This window comes from Bicyclus anynana, chromosome Z (assembly GCF_947172395.1).
Source record: "Bicyclus anynana chromosome Z, ilBicAnyn1.1, whole genome shotgun sequence".
NCBI lineage: Eukaryota > Metazoa > Arthropoda > Insecta > Lepidoptera > Nymphalidae > Bicyclus > Bicyclus anynana.
In genome coordinates this window covers 8,741,969-8,762,164 of record NC_069110.1, presented here as the reverse complement: position 1 = coordinate 8,762,164, position 20,196 = coordinate 8,741,969, and the positions used below count along the sequence as shown (strand labels likewise).

The following is a 20,196-nucleotide window of genomic DNA, read 5'->3' as shown; positions in this document are numbered from 1 at the left end:
GTATATGTAATAATGTAGAGTAAAATTCGATGAACGAATGCGCAACCTATTTCGCGCAAATTTCACCGTGCACGTGCATTTGTTGGTGGGCGCGCACGCCGCTGCCTGCTGCTCCTGGGTTGCCACCTTTCACTTTTCAGGCGTAGGTATTAAAACTTACACAGTGCTGCGGGGCAACATACACTTATTTAGACAGTCGATCTGAAAGAGTAAAGTCCCCACTTTGTGATAGGTATATAATGTATCACAAACGGCTAAAAATAATGTATCATCTATGATTTTGTGCGCCGGAGATGACATCCTCTTTTTTAATAATCGACTTTTACGACTCTGGGTTCTATTCTGGCTTACAAGAAAAACTTAAATATTAAAATAGAATCAAAATCATTAACCTTCCTTTTGGCTTTGCCGTAGTCGTTAAGTTAAAATGTAAATTTAATAAATTAAATTTAGTTTTTACCAGAGTATCTATGGCTTCAGTGTGACCATCTTAAATTTACCAATCCTGCCACTACTCGAGTAAAAAATGCCAAAAAAACCGCCAATTCAGTTAAACACAATGAAAAATATTTTCAACTTTATTAAACATGGGATATAAGTAAAAATATTTCAAGAACCATAATTTTTATAAACTTGTCTATTATTAACTTAAAATATAAATAAAGTACATTTTACATAAGAACACACATTTTCAACTATGTTAAAAATATACCTAAGGTAATAATTGAAAAATAAAAAACTGTCAACTTCAAAAACACAAATCTATGCAGAAAACTAATAAGTAACAAATAAACATTTTAATATTTTCTATCTACTGATCACTTTAAAGGCGATGCCAATTGTAAAATTAATGGATAGATAATCAATCGTTCCCTATTTTCCTACCCTTATGATTGGAATTGTTTTTTCAAATTCAAAATATAATATATCTACTCTTTCTAATAAAAAAAGTATTATCAAAATCGGACTACTCAATAAAAAGTTATACTTGGTTTTACAGTAAATTAATGGGTAAACAATTTTAACAAAGTTTGAATAACTTTAATTTTCATTGTTTGTTATTCAACTGTTTGAGCAAACGTTTTGTAGCTTACGAGCTAAAATAATTAGATACCTATTGATTGTTACATGAGACTAGTAAAGTAGTGGATATACTACGAATTACTATATCCAACTGGTGATACAGGGTCAATCTGTTTTAGGATTGTTTTCTTCAACATTTTCAGTTGCCCTAGAGCAAATTGGAAATTCATTTCCTACATCGAAAAAAAATAAAGTTTAAAAACTATAACCCGACTATGTAAATAGGGGTAGTAGATATTGCAAGGCTAGGCTCAACCGGGTAACGGAAAAGTATTAAATAAAAAATAAAGTTTAAGAACTATAACCCGACTACGTAAAAAGAGGTCTAAAAATAAATAAATAAATAATAAATATATTTAAACAATACACATCACTATCTAGCCCCAAAGTAAGCATACAGAGTAGCTTGTGTTATGGGTGCTAAGATAGTTGATATTATAATTATAATATTAATATACAATTATATACTACATATAAATACTTATACTTATATAATGTATAAATACACACAAACACTGGAAAACACTCATGCTCATCACACAAATATTTTCCAGTTGTGGGAATCGAACCCACGGCCGTGGATGCAGAAAGCAGGGTCACTACCCACTGCGCCAAGCGGCCGTCGACCACGGCTCTACCATGAACATTTTTGTTCCTATGCATTTCTCTATTTCAATCTGAAATATTTTCTTTTTTCGTTCTTTTTAGACCTCTTTTTACGTAGTCGGGTTATAGTTCTTAAACTTTATTTTTTATTTAATACTTTTCCGTTACCCGGTTGAGCCTAGCCTTGCAATATCTACTAGTACCTACGAATACCTACATCGTCGCATTCTGATATGAACCGACTGGACCGTGGAAAACTTTACGGTCGCATTTTAAAGATACATTTTGACTTAAACCATATGATATATATACATATTTGTTGTGTGTTCGCCAAGACCTTTCGTTTAATACCAAACACATAGTGATTATCTTGATTTAATATTTTCGAATTCGAGGTTAGAATATCACGTTTAAATTCCGTCACATAATTATTTTATAAAATTTATATAGCTTATGTCTCAAGTTGAATTATTACAATTTTTTTGACACCTCATTTATTAAAATCGGTTCAGTACTTTAGGCGCTACGGTGGAACAAAGATACATACAAAATACATACATACATAGACTGCCAAAATCATTACCCTTCCATTTGGCTTCGCCATAGTCGCGTAAAATCTGCCAAATTTCTGAAACGTTAACTGATAATGCTACACGCTAAAATAAGTGGCCAATTCTGCCAAAATGGCAAGAAACTGTCACATATGGTCACACTGTAAGGCTTACCATAGTGTAGCCTACCTTTAATTCGTCTGAGCACATCAATAATTCTCTTTGGACTTTGACAGATCTATAACAGCCAGTTCATGTTGGCAGTCTGTGTGTATCTGTTCATTAGAAACGGGTCGCGGCACAAAGATTTTTATCAGTATTAATTAATACTTTATCGCGTTTGTAAGTAGCTGGTGAATTTACGAGGTAACTTGTAAGTCCATTCAGATTTAAATAAATAAAAAGCAATAAATTTGAAATTGTTTAGCATAAGCGTGAATTAAATAAACCCAGTTCGCGATAAAGACGTAATTGCATATTTTGTGCATACTTTCAGTATTTCGATATTGGTTTGCGTATTGGGTACTACAAATAGTTATTTTAATTACATTAGTTTGTAAAATAAAGCAGATTAATGACTAAATTCATGTAGAGCTCTGATTTTGGTGTTCAAATCAAACATTTCATTCTTCCATATTGGTGTGTTACTTGTGTAGGTGTAAATTATTGATTACTTGTTTTATAGCGAAGAAAGGAAAAGCCTGCAACATGGAGGACGATGGGGATGACAAAGATGATTTCAAAAGGTAATTTTTTCAAATCTAAATTTTGAGAAATTGTAATTGAATAATCAAAATTGTTTTATATTGACATTGCTTTTTATTTAAATGTTTTGATAAATTATAATCATTATACTATAAAATGTGTAATTTACATCTTTCCATTATTGATCCACACAGCAAAATGTAGAATTTTTCATTGTGAATAAAACACCTGCATTGTATGGTAGATAAAATTAGAAACAGTATAACTATATCTTGCCTCATATCCACAAAATATACTATTTCCATTCTCTTTAACATACTGTTACTATAATATTGAATAATTGTAAGCTGTAGTGTCAGAATACTGTTAGTAATAAATAAAAAAATTGCTTTTGAGTATATCCCAAAATCATTAAAATAAAAAAAATTAGGGTTCTAGAATTCAAAATCATGGATCTTCTTGTATGTATATTTTAACAAGCAATCCTAGCACACTTTTAACTGAACAGTTAGTGCCTATACATTAATTACATTTTTAAAAGTTCTATTTAAAAATATTTTAGTACTATGTCTAGTACTAAAATATAGAAAGATTGTAACAGGTGTGTCTTTGTACCATTGTAAAACATTTTATACATGGGCATAGCTACATTAGCCGCCATATTAGCTGTATCAATGATAGAGGGGCCCCAGATTACAGTCATGGCACACCCTCTACTGTCATGTTTATTATAAGCAAGATTTTTTGTTACAAAATCTTTACCCTTCATTTGACCCTCAACCAATTTTGATACAGGGCTCCTCCAAGGTAAGCTACGCCACTGTTTTTTAATGAAACATACAAAGAATAGACTTTTATTATATGTGTGTATAATGTTATAGGTAAAACAAAATGTTTATGTAATAATGATATGTTTAAAACAATTTTGTAGGAGGACACGTAATCTTAGTGAAAAGAAAAGACGTGATCAATTTAATACGCTTGTTCATGAACTGGGAGCAATGATCTCATCAAATAACAGAAAAATGGATAAATCAACAATTCTCCGAACAACCATATACTTCTTAAAGAATCATAATGGTAAATTTCTTTTGTACAATATTATATTTTAAGTTAAATATACTGTACTACTTATTAGTGGGCCCGCTACCATCCAAGATTTTATTGTAATTTGACACTATGTGACATAGTAGTCAAACAATAAGTTACTTAAAAATAAAACCTCTTTCTAGTATTGTAGCCCTCATAACAAAATGTTTATAATTCTACTTGTATAGCATAAACATTTTGTTACACTTTTATATTTAATTATATTTGACTTTCAGAAATAACAGCACGAGCAAGAGCCCACGATGTGCAAGACGATTGGAAACCTGCTTTCTTGACTAACGAAGAGTTCACATATTTACTACTTGAGGCTTTGGAGGGTTTTGTCATAGTATTTTCAGCAAATGGACGCATCATTTATGTCTCTGAAAGTGTTGCATCTCTATTAGGCCATAACCCGGTAATAATTATATACATAAATATTTATACCTATCTATGCCTTTGTCTGCATAGTTTTTTTACAAGCAATTTTGTCCTTACATCCAATCTCGATGTACCAAAACCATAAATGTATATGTGTAATAATTTTTAACTTTCTCAACATTACACATTTTACAAACTGACTATGTATAGTATTAAAAAAGTGCACTAAAACCAAAAATATAATGAAGTGTATGTTTATAGGTCTAAAGATCCGTTACAACTTGTTAAAAAAATGCAACATACTCATTACTTTTTTGTCATCCATGGCTTCATTTTAGACTTATGGCCAGACTTTTAATATTCATGACATAAATTTTATAAACAATTCCTGTTTTACTGTCAATGTGTATTAATTTCAGAATGATATTATTAATAAAAATATATATGATTTAGTATATAAAGATGATCGCTGTAATCTTTATGGATTACTACAAAATCCTGATACATCAGTGCATGCAGCGAAAAACGACAATGCAGGTATGTTATTTCTGTTATCTGTTATCTTTAGTAGCTTTTGTTTTGGTGATATAATTTTCTTATATTATATTTTGTATATTTATGTTTTAACTAATAATATATTTTTAAAACTCCATTTCATGACAAAATATTCATCCCTCTAAAATGTCTCTTGCTTTAAATGACAGAAGTGTGTCACAGGAAGCCAGGATGGTACCAGATGGTACACTAACTCATGCTCCAAGGAGTTGGTACTGTCAGCCATAAGCTGTGCGTTTAACCTATAGTTTAAAGAGTGCTGTTATATTAGATATAGCCTAGAATGTGATAGCCCAGTGGATATGACCTCTGCCTTCGATTCGGAGGGCATCGGTTCGAATACGGAGTATGCACTTCCAACTATTCAGTTATACTACAGCCTTTCTTGATGTGTACTGTTTACCAGGAAAATAATTAGAAATGAAGGTAGAAAACGCATGCCATTTCATAACTTATTTATTTTAAATTATGTATTGTTTGTATATAAAATGTTATACAAAATACATTAACCATATCTAATTGTTATAAGCTTATTAATCAAATTTATTTTCATTTATTTAAGAACAAGTTAATTATAATTATTATTAGATGTGAAATGACTACTGATTTATACCCTTATTTTTAATTTGTTTGCTGGTAAACAGTACTCATCAAGAAAGGCTGTAGTATAGGTGCATTTTACGAAATTAAATATCATGTGTCCAACGGTGAAGGTGCATACTTGACAATTTTCTTAATTCTATGTGTGTGAAATCTGCCTATCAGCATTGAATAACCCCCTCTCATTAACTTTACCATGTTTTTTTCTCTGCGAATTGTTTTATTCATCTATAGCTAATTATAGTTAGATGCAATCGATATGACGTCTCCAAAAAGAGGTGCGGTAGTTGTCACGCGTAATATAAGACGTCACACAGCGTGAGACGACAGCGGGTGGGTCGGAGGCGCGCGGAGTGACGCAATGCCGCCGTCTTCCCACGTTGTGGTTGGCACCTTAAATCTTGTATTGCGCAGCTTTACGCACGATGTTCGGAAACGTCATAAAGATTTTTAGTCACGTTGCAATCATGGTGCGAGCGTCAAAGCGTCTAGCGACCAAAATGAATGTATCAAAATGTACTAATAAAGCTACGCAGCGGCGAATGAAGACGCGACTTACGAAATGTAGCGAGCGAATAGCGCGAACGACTTGCGACTCGGCAAGCGATTGAAACAAATGCATTAGTACTACTACTACACTACAACGCATCACGTAAGCCACAGGTTGAGCGGCAGACGCGGCGAATAGTGCAGAATTTTATTTAACACTGAAAGTTATGGCCAAAATAATAGCTAGGCCAGCTAAGTCTGGACACCTTCAACATAATTAAACATGAAGTGCGGTTGTAGGAAGAAATAAAAATATTCATTTATTAAATTAACTCTTAATTTAAAAATATAATGGATTAAATGGATTCTGGTATATTCAAAACTTGTTTCTGAATTCATTATGTATTCCTTGTACGGGTACTTGTGAAATTCTTCATCTGTACCTCGATTTATTTATTTATAAATCTCTATATATCTATGATATCTCTATGATATCTTCCAAATATTATGCCTTGAACCAAAATAATCTTCAGTAATTATATATAGAAAAAGATATATAAGATCTGAATTAAATTTAAATCGATTTATTATTTTAGTTTTATTATTTGTATTTTCAAAAAAAAAAATACTTTCTGAGCAATATCGCGGTAACTTTCATAAAGATATTTAACTCTTGGCCTAACTATCTGATGGCCGAACTTGACTGCCTGTGGCCTTACACTATGCCTTGCGGATTATTATCGCCTTGCCTGCCGCTGGTCGCGCCGCTCTTTCCCGTGGCCAGGCAGTGAATTAGAGATCATGCCAGAATAAAAAATGGTCAGATCTCTTTTTGATCAACTTTCCAAGTAAATTAAATAATTCAATTCAAAATTCTTTTATTTTATTTCAATAATAAGTTAAATAAATACGAGTGTCTTCAAACATCTGCGTGGAACAATGACTGATAAAGTACTCGTCGTAATATGTGAATGTGAATTTAGATCTCTTGATAAATATTATCTAATTAATAGGCCCAATCTATCTGACTACAATAAATTCAAATCTTAATTTAAACTATAACTTTATGTAAATCATCATCATCAAGTAAAATTTTTGTCTGTCTATCTTTCTGTTTGTTCGCGATAATATTTGAAACGGCTGAACAGATTTTGACACACATTTGAACAGACTTGCACACGTACGAAGTAGCAGGCGTCCGCTAGTATATAATTAAAGTAATACTTCTAGTTCAAGCTTTTTTACTTAACTAAAGTCTAAACAATTCCCCCAGAAAATTGTATTGTAATATATATATACATTGCGTGCGATTGTTTTAGGTTTTCTCAAATGATTATAAGTACATATAAGCGATGGTGTTCCACTTTATGCGAATTATTAAATATTTGGCAATGTGCGAGGCGACACGAAGTTTTAAACCTAAATATATGATAAATCAGCTATCTTAAGACCCATAACACAGGCTATACGCTTACTTTAGGCCTATAGTGTGTATTATTGAAGTATATTTTCCCCAAATTATATATTTATTTATTTATTTAATTTGGGGAATTGGTATGGGAATTTGCGCTCACCGGTGAGTGCACATCGGTGCACACAATTATATACTCATAGCAAACATACTCCAGCCAACCAACTATTCTGTGTATTTTATGGCCAAGTTTATTTTTATAATGATTACTTTTGTATGATGTTGCTATGCGAAGCAAATATTATTTTATAAAATTTTTTTTAGAAAATAAGTGTTAATAGTTTAATCTCTTCTTTTTTTAGTTTGTTTTTTTTTTTAGAACAACTTGCCAGTGGTTTGCAAAAAAATATTATTGAATTTGACAGATCACGGTGCCCATTTGTGTGATATTCCATTTTTTTTTCGATACCTCATAACTAGTAAAGTCTATTGGTCTAAGATCTGGCATTAGAAATATATACCCTCTGTTTTTCATTAATGCTATGAAATAAATGACACAGTGACACTTTGCAAATAGGTTGTCTAGTTAAATTGCGGCCAAACACATTTTTTATACAAAATCTGGGTATCCATGAACTAAATCAAAGGCAACCTCATAAAATTAATATTAAGCATAAAATAAGCTTTCATTCATGACATATTAGACGAATAAATAACCGATAAGGGCATATAAATACTTAACTGTTTATATCTGGTAACCAGTTGCAGTGTGAAAGCAAACAATCCATACTTTTTCAATTCTTCTAAGTATATTCTATTAACAAGTATACGATTTTTTAAATTAACCAATGAGGGAAGGAGTTTAAATAAATTTAAAAAAAGATTACGCATTTAATACTTACTATACGAACGCATTTTAACTAGACATTAGGTAACCCATGCGCAATGTGTTAATGTAAATATTTTCCATTATTTATTTTCTATCCCATTTAAATAACAGATGAGGGTATATTTTTCTTATGCCAGATCTCGTATTTTATTTTGACTGCACGTAATATTCCTGTGCAAACCGCAGTGCAATCTTTTGAGTAGTTCAATAATTTGGCACAAACAAATACACAGACAGACAATCGACTTAAAAAGGTTTTGTGGTCTGTTGATATTCGCCCAAAGCAATTAATAAATTATTTATTGTTATTGCTGGTTTTATTAAAAGTAGACACTCAGTTTGTGTACTTACTACCTTAGGTATATTATATTTATTTTTTATTTATATTAAACAAAAGATTATGATTATTTTTTAATTTGTAATATATAATGTCGATGTTTATAAATAAATGCCTATTAGAATATCTGTAGCTATTGTTGAAAACCGCATACGTTTCAAAGCGACTTTGTTTTGTAATATGTAAAGATAGCAACAATAAAATAAAGCCCACGTTATTTCATGATAGCTTTTAGATTTTAAAAATATTGTTCTTTTTTTATTCTAGACAATGAGATAAATTTCCAATGTCTCATGCGTAGAGGTACGCTGGATTTCCGTGATGACGTCAGCTACGAACTTATTCAATTTAATGGATACTTCCGTGAGTTCAAAATTAAGTTGTTTCGAAAGTCTCCCATGGCTTCTTTCATGACGTCACATCGTGCGTCACTATAAGGGCGTTTTTAGCGTCATGCGTACCGTCTGCATCCCGACAGCCGTTGGTTGCGTTCGCTAAGGTATACGCAGGAGCACGTGCGTATCCCGGAATACGCACCGGCTACTGGACTTTGTTAAGTTTTTTGTGTCACGCGGATCGCACAGATTGTTTCTACAGTCATGGACGTAAATACTGAACGCGTAATTATTAAAGTTAATTATAGACCCATATTATGGGATAAAAAGAAAGATTTATATAAAAATAGAGATGCACGTATTTCTGCGCGGAAAGAAATTAAATCTTCGTGATCCCGAAGTCTGCGAATATGTAATATAAAAGTTACAGTTAACAACCTCTGTTCAATAAATGGACATGATATTATCTTTTTCTATAATGTTGTTTATAAAGGATTTAAGCTATAATAATTTTTTTCTTCATTTCACTAACCATTTTGCACGCAAGCGTCTACGTAGGTAATTCGCACGACACTGAAATCTTTTTCCGACCCTAACGTCAGTATACCGACGTGCGCAGTGCGTTTATGGTTTTAGTAACGCATGACACTAAAAGCGCTCTAATGGATTCTGTAAGATGATGCGGGTGACTTTTCGCCACGAAACAAGTCCCGCAGCTAAAATCTGAACTAAAATTGACAACGCCTTACACATGACAATAAGACCGCCATTACCAAATGACAATGAGCGCCTGAAGACATTAGCGCCGCGTCTACGAGACTTGTTGCGTGGCGCGGAGTATAGGTGCTATTTTACTTATATGTATATGTAGTAATGTTTAATAACTTGGCTTGTGGAAGTTCAGACCGAACATTGTGATTATACTCTTTAATCTGTTCTTTTAAGATGACAGAGGTAACCTTGACTTTTACTCAACTCAAGACTACAATGGCATAGATATTACACTTGAAAATAGGATTTTAAAACTATTTGAAACTCTCTGGCCGGGCGCTTTACAAAAACACTAGGGGTAGAGGGCATACAAGACTAAATAGACGCCCATAACATTGCAATAATATTCTCTTATTTTAACAGGTACTGACATAGAGCAGGATGAAAACTGCGATTTAACTTTTGAAGATCCACATGATTCCAGGTAAATTTTGTTATTTTATTTTCACAACTAATATTTCTGTCATGTTTTTTAAACAAAAGCAACAACATAGGGTTGAATTTGTATAACAGTCTTACAGTGTATTATAAGTATTATATGTTGTTCCGTAGTGCAGATAATTAGAGTGCCATCACAAAAATAATTATAAAATGTCTCAGACATAAATAATAATATCAGGAAAGAAATATTTCACGCCCTTTTATTAATATTTTCGCTTGTTTTACATATAATAAATAGTCCACTAATGATTTTAAAAACATATAACTATTTTTTTTTCTTCTGGGTTTATCTGCAATCAGTAAAATAAGTATAAGCAGATGTGTTATTTTATAACTTCGCTTTTCGAGTGTATTTATTCCCCAGTGAGAATATGCCCTCATTGTTTTTATAGGTTAATAGGTTTAAATAATGTGCTTTCTTTTAAGCCTGCTCTGATATGTTCTGGGAATCAATTTCGAAGCCAGAACATTTGGATGACTCCTTAGTCGTGTTTTGTATTTTCGCATGACGCTGTCAATCTCTTCATTGACAGTTTTCACCTTTAGTTGCTCGTGAATCTCGTCATTCTTTATGAACCACGGAACACCGCAGATCCTTCTCAAAATTAAGTTTTGGGTTTTTTGCAGGATGTTAAAAGTTGCTGGAACTTCCCCATAGCTCGATGCCATACACTAAGACCGGCTTCAATATTAACTTATATAGCAAGAGTTTGTTATCAATGGATAGTTTGCTATTTCGGCCTGCTATCCAGTGTATGTTCTTAGATCTTATGTTAACTTCTTGTCTCTTTATTTTGATATGGTGGTGCCAGGTCAAACGCCTATCAAGGTGCAACCCCAGGTACTTGACACTCTTAATGTGGAAGGTCAATTCCATCTAGGAATACAGGAGGGCAGTTTTCTTTTCGAAGCGTAAAAGTAACTTGACTTTGAAGTGCTGACATTGATTTTATTTGATTGAAACCATTTGGATATTGCTTCTAAACCTTTTTGAAGTGACCTTGAAGCAACTGCAGGGTCTTTGTCGCTAGCTAGAACCGCAGTGTCGTCGGCAAATGTAGCAGTTGTAACCCCTTTTACCTCTGGAAGATCTGCAGTGTATAATGTATACAACACAATCCTGGTGAAGACCCCAAAACTAACCCTGCGGAACGCCAGCCTTTATTTCATTAAATTTAGATGTTACATCTATTTTGTTTACCTGGAACAATTGCTCTGAAAGGTAAGATTTCAGTAACAGGTAATAGCTATGAGGGATGTGTGTTTTCATTTTATATAAGAGACCATCAAGCCAGACCCGATCTTAAGCTTGTTAGACTGTTTTAATTAATATAATTAGGTTATTGTAAACTTCCACAGAGAATAATTAGTGTCAGCTGTAGGACTTAGTGACTCCAGTTGAGATTCTAGAGTTGCATCGTGCCATCTCAGCAACATTTCCGAGAGATTTTCTGTAGCAATGATAAAGTTTACTTTATCCTGGTGAAGTCGACTTTGGTGTCATATCCGACGCAACCTTCTTTTGTTTAGAACCGCTCTTTAAATGTCCAAAGGATAGTTTTCTATTTTATTGCAATTATGAGTCTCTGGCGTATTAATCCAGCACGCATTTTGTATCAGAGTCGTTATGAATATGGTCGCCTCTGCTGTCTTCATGTGTCTTGAGAGTTACTTTTAAGTTGATTTTAGCTTTGTTATACTCCCTAAATGATTACCAGTCTGAGCGTTTGTTATAAAGCGACTCTGCTTTCATATACTCAATTATTTTAGTGTCTACTGTTAATAAAACAGGTGTATGATCAGATGGACTATCATAGCAAGATTCAGGTTTCAGGTAGTGGTTATTTCTTTATAACCAAAGGATTGACCTTTGGTTATAAAGAAATCCAAGAGGTCAGGTAGCTTCTTCGGGTTACTTGGCCAGTAGGTTAGTTCATCTGTTGAGACTGTTCTAAGGTTATTATTCTCTACACATACTTTCAATTGTCTACCTCTAGTTGTAGTTAGCCTAGATCCCCAATATTATGTATGTTAGAATTCCAGTCGTCCCCTACTATAAAGCGGTTACCAAGATTATCAAAGTAATGGCAGAACATGGTAGCTGTTATTTTATGTTTGGGGGCAATACACTGCAGATATATTTAATCATGCCTGCTTGATCCTTAACAGCAATGGTTGTTGTCTGTTTAAGTTCAGTTTTGTATTCTGGCGTTGCTGAGTTTTTGACAATAATTGCAGTGCCAGCATGACTTGTTCCATCAGGGTGGCCTGTATGGTAGCACTGAAAGTCTTTGAATTTGATGCATGTTGATGAGTTACAGTGTGCTTCAGAAATTAGAAGTATATCAAGTTTATGCCATCATAAATATTTCAACTAGATTTTTGTTCGGTGTTAATCCGTTTATGTTGAGGGTAGCTATTCTAAGAGAACCTATTTGAATGATAGTCTATCAATATGATCAAAATTGCGCCCACTTTTTAAATTTGGGCAGTAAAATTATGGGGTTGTCATTTAATTTTTAGATTATGGTGTAGATAAATAATAATTACATTAATTTTCCCAGCAAGTGCTAATTTTCTTGCTGGCTCTTAGCTGGTCTGTTTTCTAGTGGTAGTTTTAACTTTTGTCAAATAAATAATTTTAAACTTAATACTGATTTTTATTTTCATTTAATTATTTTTATTTACCATATAAATTAACATGTTAAACTGGACACTTATTTTTTTTCCTCTAACATTGTGAAATTTTACCAAAAAATTGGGAAAATTTAACAGCGCAATGAACTCGCAACATTACGCGGGTGGGGAGGTCGGCGGGTGCGGGATGTTGTTACAATTTTTGGACACAGTCCTCGCTGTATAATGACGGCTGAACGTACCATCTGGTGTATGTTTAATAATTTAAGAGATTTATGTATGTTTTGTTTCAGGGTTGTTTACTTCTGTACGGCCAAGCTGGGCACTCCTCAACTAATCCGGGATGTATCGCTTGTGGATCCAGATCGTAACGAATTTGTTTCACGACATAGTTTAGAATGGAAATTTCTCTTTCTGGACCACCGCGCCCCACCAATCATTGGTTACCTGCCATTTGAAGTGCTCGGCACATCGGGCTATGATTATTACCATTTTGACGATCTTGAGAAAGTAATTACGTGCCATGAAGCATGTTAGTATAATTTCACAATAATTATTATAAACGACTTCATTAGTAAACTGTTTCTTTATAAATTGAGAAGCTGTGCTTGGCGGTTTCACCCATGTAGATCCCATTCCTGAATGTATATCAGGATGTAAGTTACTTATGTGCTATACCAGATCATATCCAATGCAATATCTGTGCCAAATTTCATCAGCCATTGAGCCATAATTGTGGAACAAATACTTAAGTCTTTAAGTTTGCCTAAATATTCCAATGTTCTTAATTATTTTCTTTCATTAGGATCTTCTCTTGACAATAACAAACAACATAAACATAATTAGCGAAATTGGTTTAATCAATTCACGCGTGATGCTGTGACCAAGGAAAAAGGGATTGTTCATAGATATAGACTAGATTTGTAAACCTCAACAGTTCAATGGGGTGGTGATTCGTTCCGTTGGTCTATTGTCGTACCCACTCTTGATACAGTCTTTCCAGACTAGTTGGAGGATAATGGGAATATTTGTCATATTTAAAAAAAAAAGATATGACAAATATTCTTTTCAAAAATAGATAGTAATCAGATATAGATAGATTAGCTAATCCTCAATTCATACTTAATAAACTAATGGACAGGATATTCGGTTTTTGACTATGTGTTTTACCATCATTTATACTGTGGTTTTTGATTTTAATGAATAAATGACGCATTTTTAGTGATGCAAAAGGGGGAGTTAACATCCTGCTACTACAGATTTCTAACAAAGGGTCAGCAATGGATTTGGCTTCAGTCACGCTTCTATATAACTTATCACCAGTGGCATTCCAAGCCCGAGTTTGTTGTATGCACTCATCGTGTGGTTAGGTGAGTTTCTTTTTCTAATAACTAAGGCCTTTCTACCCGCAAATGACTCGTGTTAGACGTGCGACTGACATGTTTAATGTCAGTTGCACGCTACTGGATATAGCGCAACCAAAAAAAGGCTTAACCTCGGAATGAGAGATGATAAATTGTAAAGTCTAACACCTCTATCTCAAAAACGGTAAAGTGTATACAAATTTGTACGGTTAGAAGATGATTTCTGATTTCTTACAATTCCTTGCAGCTATGTCGATGTACAGACACCCACAAAGCAAGAAAATATAGAGCAAGACACTAGCACTGATTGTGAACCAAGCCACAGTGGTTTAAAGGAGCCTTTATCAGAGGAGGCTACAGCAGTATCACCTTCTTACATGTCCGAATCCAGTGATGCTTACGGGAATTGCATCTCACAGATACAGGTAAGAATTCGGCATTTACATCTCACAGTTACAGGTAAGAATTGGGTATTTAACAAGAGGTAAAATTTGTGGTACTGTAAGGATTGCCACTAGAAAGTCACGTTATTTGTGAGTGTCATAGGCTCATGAAGAGCCTATATTTTATACAATTATATATTCAATTAGAGCAATTTTGTAAAAGTAATAACACGGCATCTAAGGGAAGACACAAAAGAAAAATAAATAAACAAAATAATTCAAAAATAATTAATAAATAAAACAAACACAATTTGTAACAATTTGTAATGAAATACTCAATTTAAGTATAGCTGCTCCCCTCCCCTAGGGCGTAGCACGATGGACTCGGCACCCGCACGTTGAATCCATGGAATGCTGAGATATTTCGTCAATTTTTTTTGAACCTTATTTATTTTCAAACATCCCGATAATCTGTTATTGTTTGTAGCAGCAATCACAATCAGTGAAGTCAATGCCAACTTCAGCGGACAGCGTGTGTGCAACGGTGGCCTCCGCTGGCACGCCCGTCACTCCCGCGGCCAGCTGGCCCTCTCGCTCGCCGTACCAGCCCCACGGCGTCGGCTCCGACACCGGCTCCGTGTCCGGCGACTCGCGGTCGTCGCAGCGCAACAGTTCTCAAGATGTGAGTCAAATTTTAACCGACTTAAAAAAAGGAGGAGGTCCTCAATTCGACGCGTATGTTTTTTTATGTTTGTTACTTCATAACTTCGTCATTTCTTAAGCAATTTTGATAATTCTTTTTTTGTTTGAAAGAGTACTTCCAGGTTAGTCCCATTTAATTATCATGAAATTCGGTTCAGTAAATTCGTGTTAAAATGAAAATAGCGAAATTGACCTTACTGTTGCGCTTTCGTTTACTATGCTAGGACACAGTAAAACCTGAAAAATAAAATCTTTTTCACAAAAAAATTGAACTGACTTCAAAATCACAAAAATAAACCTAAAAAGCGAAAAATAACATCGTATGTGCTACCTTCTGATCACGTCTTTTGTTTGGCCATCCTTGGCACCTCTTCCTAATTCAGGGGTACCATTGTATGACCATTTCTCTTTAGTGGATCTGACCGCATATCCAGTCCAGCGCCACTTCAGCATTTCCTCTTACACCAGTATTTTCGTATTTTCTTTATACTCCACTTGTCCTTTAGATTTATATGAAACTTATGCTTTTTTTATTTCCAGACACAAAATGTGCATGAGGCAACACTCGTTCCGCAGCACAATATTGGAGCCCAGTATTTGGAGCCAGTTCCGTATGTAGGCCCTGTCAGTATGCCTGGTGTACTTCCTATGTCTCTGCCCCCGCTACCGGTCATCGTATCACCGAATCAGGCGCAACTACAGGTGGGAAAATAAACGATACTATTTATACATACTATAAGACGAAGTCTTTTGTCTATTCTGTTTATTCTCGATAATCTAATAGACTGCTGAACGAATATTCCTGCGGCTTTAAATTGAAATTTATGTGGAAAATGCCTTTCTGAGAATTGTCACATATAACATTGAAAAACTATGAAACGAATTTCTCGCGGGCGACCGTTGGCGTGGTTATAAAATCAAACATTCAATATGTAATACGTTAAATATAAACGTTTTTATTATAATTAGAGTATCTGATATTTTTTCTTACTTGCTGGATCTGGTCAGTAGTTAATGCCTAACTGAATCTGTTGTGTATTATCATTATATTGCATACATAACATTTTGGTATATATACTAAAATTTAAAATAATTGCAATATACGATCAGCAATTACGCGCTCTCACTATAGCCAACCATGCCTTTGTACAGGAATATCAATGATATTTTTAAATATAAATATCTTTTGTTAATAATAATTTTATAATAATTTAATATTTTATTTGTTTGTTTTTATGGACTTATCTTTAGTTTATCAATTTGAAAGACTTTTACTTTAGTTATATTTTACTTAAACCATCGCTAGCATAAATGTATATTTTGTCAAAACATTTTGTGCCAGTAAGTCTAACATGCGAGCTATGACATATCTTGGTAAGATAAATCGACCAATTGCGGCCGACCGAAGGAATCGCTGTCTCTCTTCCTAACTCAATGAGGGATCATTATTTCCGGTTCGCCGCTATTAGTTCATTTGCCTTCACGAGATAATGTCGTAGGTCGCATGTTATGCCTACTAGTGATCATCTAGGAGTTATTTTTCTAGGTTTTATAGGTCAATCTTTATGTGCTCTTCTATTATGTTTAATGCAGTTTTGCGACTAAAATATGTATAATACTTCTGTGGACAAGCGTTGCCACAAAGAGCACTATTTGGGTATTTGACTACCTGTAAATATATTGATTTTTATTAGTCATTCGGAAACATCAAGTCATCATCATCATCATCATCATTTTTCAAATACGAGGTTATGATTTTTTAAAAGCAATTAAAATACTTTTAACGAAATTATATGACAAATCGTATAATGTAACAATTTTCATTTTATGAAACAAAGTTATTTCTTATTTAATTTGTCCGCTCACTCAAATCTCATGATCTAGCAAGAGCGTGGAGTCATAATCCTGTCGTATTTAGTGTGGGGCGTGTTTAAATGATCCTCGGCTGCGTTGCAAAAATATATCCGAAAATAGTTTTCGCAGATACACAGTTATTTATTTATTATTATTTTTAGTCTGGTTATTTATTTATTATTATTTTTTTTGTATTAAAGTTTTTTTTGTAACCCATCCCATTTCTGAGCAAGGCCTCGGCGGGCTAAGGCATGCTAACTTAGGATTAATCCACATCCACACGTCTTTCGGTTACTACACGACATCGTACCGGAACGCTAAATCGCTTGGCGATACGTCTTTGCCTACTACTTTGTCTTTGACTAGCCACGGATGAAGCCTCCCACCAGCCAGACCTGGACCAATTAAAAAAAACATCTTGTGAATTCACCGCACATATCGCACAGTCGTATTTATCTAAAAGACAAATATTCAATATTGCCCTTTCCATTTTCCTTTCCAATGTCCCTAACCATAGCCATCCTTAAATATTTCTACTAAAATGCTTCATTATTAGCATACTTTTATACAATAAAAAAGAGCGACACGACTGAAGTAAATCTTCTTTCAAAAATAAAATAATATATGAAAGAGAAACTTAAAAATTTGTAGTGGTTAGTTGCGCTACCTCTCGTGTCAGAGTTGCTCTTCTTCATAAGCTCACAATTAATAAAATATAATAATCAGCTCATAAGCTCTCATAAGCAACTCAGAAGTGGTTTACAAAAATAAGAAAACTTATTTCTAACAAGGTTATAATACAAAACATTTGTCAGAGCAGACCAAAATAAGACACTAGAATGGCAGAGAATGACCTTGAGTGGAGTCACGCACTTGTGAACGTTGTGTGTAGGGTTAAAGACGTCTTGATATTTAACCAACGCTCCCCTTTTCCACTCAATTCACTCTCCCCGCTTATTCCAAGTAACTCATAAAGTATAACATAACAAGTAATGTGAACGGCTCGAATGCCACGAGCACCCTGAAGCCGACCGTGCGACGAAACTCTCTCTCTTTACGAAACAAGTCGCGCCACCTAGCGGCGGCACAAGCCAACACGAGGTCGAGCGACGTCATATTCGTCCCAGACTACTATTTCCAACAAAATACTTAAATAATACACACATCACTATTTAGCACCAAAGTAAGCGTATAGGTCTGTCGGTTTTTGGTATAGCTGATTTATCTATTATAACATCGTATTTATATTAATACATACATATAGCTATATAAATACACCCAGACTCTGGAAAATATCCATGCTCATCACACAAATATTATCCAGTTGTGGGAATGGAGCCCACGGACGTAGATGCAGAACGTGTCAAACGTGCGTAAAGAAGCTTTATCCCCGAGTCAAGCATCTGTAAAGAAGTTTTATACCCGAGTCAGCGTGCGTAAACAAGTTTTCTCCCTGAGTCAAACGTGCGTAAAGAAGCTTTATCCCCGAGTCAAGCATCTGTAAAGAAGTTTTATACCCGAGTCAGCGTGCGTAAACAAGTTTTCTCCCTGAGTCAAGCGTGCGTAATCAAGTTTTATTCCGAGTCAAACGTGCGTAATTTTTTTTTATCCCTAAGTCAAGTAAAGAAGTTTTATCCCCAAGTCAAAAGTGCGTAATGAAGTTTTATTCCCGAGTCAAATGTGCGTAATTTTTTTTTATACCTAAGTCAAGCGTACGTAAAAAAGTTTTATCCCCGAGTCAAGCGTGCGTAAAGAAGTTTTATCCCCGAGTCAAGCGTGCGTAAAGAAGTTTTATCCCCGAGTCAAGCGTGCGTAAAGAAGCTTTATCCCCGAGTCATGCGCGCGTTAAAAAGTCTAATCCCCAAGTCAAGCGTGCGTAATTAAGTTTTATTCCCGAGTCAAACGTGCGTAATTTTTTTTTATCCCTAAGTTAAGCGTAGGTACGTAAAAAAGTTTTATCTTCGAGTCGAGCGTGCGTCAAGAAGTTTTATCCCTGAGTCAAGCGTGCGTAAAGAAGTTTTTTCTCCGAGTCAAGCGTGCGTAAAGAAGCTTTATCCCCGAGTCATGCGTGCGTAAAAAAGTCTAACCGCCGAGTCTAGCGTGCGTAATCAAGTTTTATTCCGAGTCAAGCGTGCGTAAAGAGGTTTTATTTCCAAGTCAAAAGTGCGTAATGAAGTTTTATCACCGAGTCAAACGTGCGTAAAAAAGTTTAATCCCCGAGTCATGCGTGCGTAAAAAAGTCTAATCCCCGAGTCAAGCGTGAGTAAAGAAGTTTTATCCCCGAGTCAAGCGTGCGTAAATAAGTTTTATCCCCGAATGAAGCGTGCGTATTTTAAAGCCCCCGACGGTCATGAAATTAACTGGAATAAAGATTTTTATACCAGAAATTCTTTCTATCATAACAGAAAAACTTTAAATGTTGTTGCATTATGTGAGCCGGATCAAAGAAAATTATTTATTTTCTCATCAAACGAAGCTAAGATCATTCTCGATTAAGTCATGAATATTCTTTTTCAGTGCACTTTCATATGAGACCCCCTCGAGTATATTTGCAGACATTCTTCTATATTTTCAGCCTACACAGCTTTCAACAGATTTTCATCAAACATGTCCAAGAACACTCGCACATAAGTCACCTTCATTACAAAAAAAAAATTGCTTCTTACAACACCCCTTTTTGCATCGGGGGTTAAAAAGTCAAATACCCAATTCTGAAGTGAGCGACGCTAGGGTGCATGGTGTTGGGAAATAAGATACGAGTTTGTGGCTGTGGCAGGAGCAGTTGCAGCGCACGCACCGCGAGCTGCAGCACATGATATTCCGCCAACAGGAGGAGCTGCGGTTGGTCAAGGAGCAGCTGATGCTGGCACGGCTCGGCATTTTTCAGCCCATGATTAGTGTGAGTACCTAGGAATTGAACATGAACATGGCCAAAAAGAAAATAATGTGTAACGCACATGTATCGCTCCACACAGTTATAATTGAGAACGCACTCGGAATTGTAGACGAAATG

At 34.6% G+C, this 20,196-nt stretch overlaps 1 protein-coding gene across 8 annotated transcripts in view; it reads left to right on the top strand.

The window, feature by feature from the left end:
* Window positions 1-2,470: 2,470 nt before the first annotated feature.
* Window positions 2,471-20,196, top strand: part of LOC112057195 (circadian locomoter output cycles protein kaput) — a 28,286-nt gene continuing 10,560 nt past the window's right edge. Inside the window, exons 1-13 of one of the 8 annotated variants that reach the window (XM_052890513.1) lie at window positions 2,471-2,606; window positions 2,926-2,986; window positions 3,877-4,025; window positions 4,271-4,452; window positions 4,835-4,952; window positions 8,964-9,059; window positions 10,166-10,226; window positions 13,174-13,412; window positions 14,103-14,250; window positions 14,492-14,669; window positions 15,115-15,309; window positions 15,870-16,031; window positions 19,960-20,082. In XM_052890513.1, the coding sequence (XP_052746473.1) occupies window positions 2,949-2,986; window positions 3,877-4,025; window positions 4,271-4,452; window positions 4,835-4,952; window positions 8,964-9,059; window positions 10,166-10,226; window positions 13,174-13,412; window positions 14,103-14,250; window positions 14,492-14,669; window positions 15,115-15,309; window positions 15,870-16,031; window positions 19,960-20,082 (1,689 nt within the window). In that variant the 5' untranslated portion in view covers window positions 2,471-2,606; window positions 2,926-2,948. Of the gene's footprint in view, window positions 2,614-2,925; window positions 2,987-3,876; window positions 4,026-4,270; window positions 4,453-4,834; window positions 4,953-8,963; window positions 9,060-10,165; window positions 10,227-13,173; window positions 13,413-14,102; window positions 14,251-14,491; window positions 14,670-15,114; window positions 15,310-15,869; window positions 16,032-19,959; window positions 20,083-20,196 lie in introns of all 8 variants that reach the window. The other 7 variants (XM_052890514.1, XM_052890517.1, XM_052890515.1 and 4 more) reach the window with 7 other exon arrangements.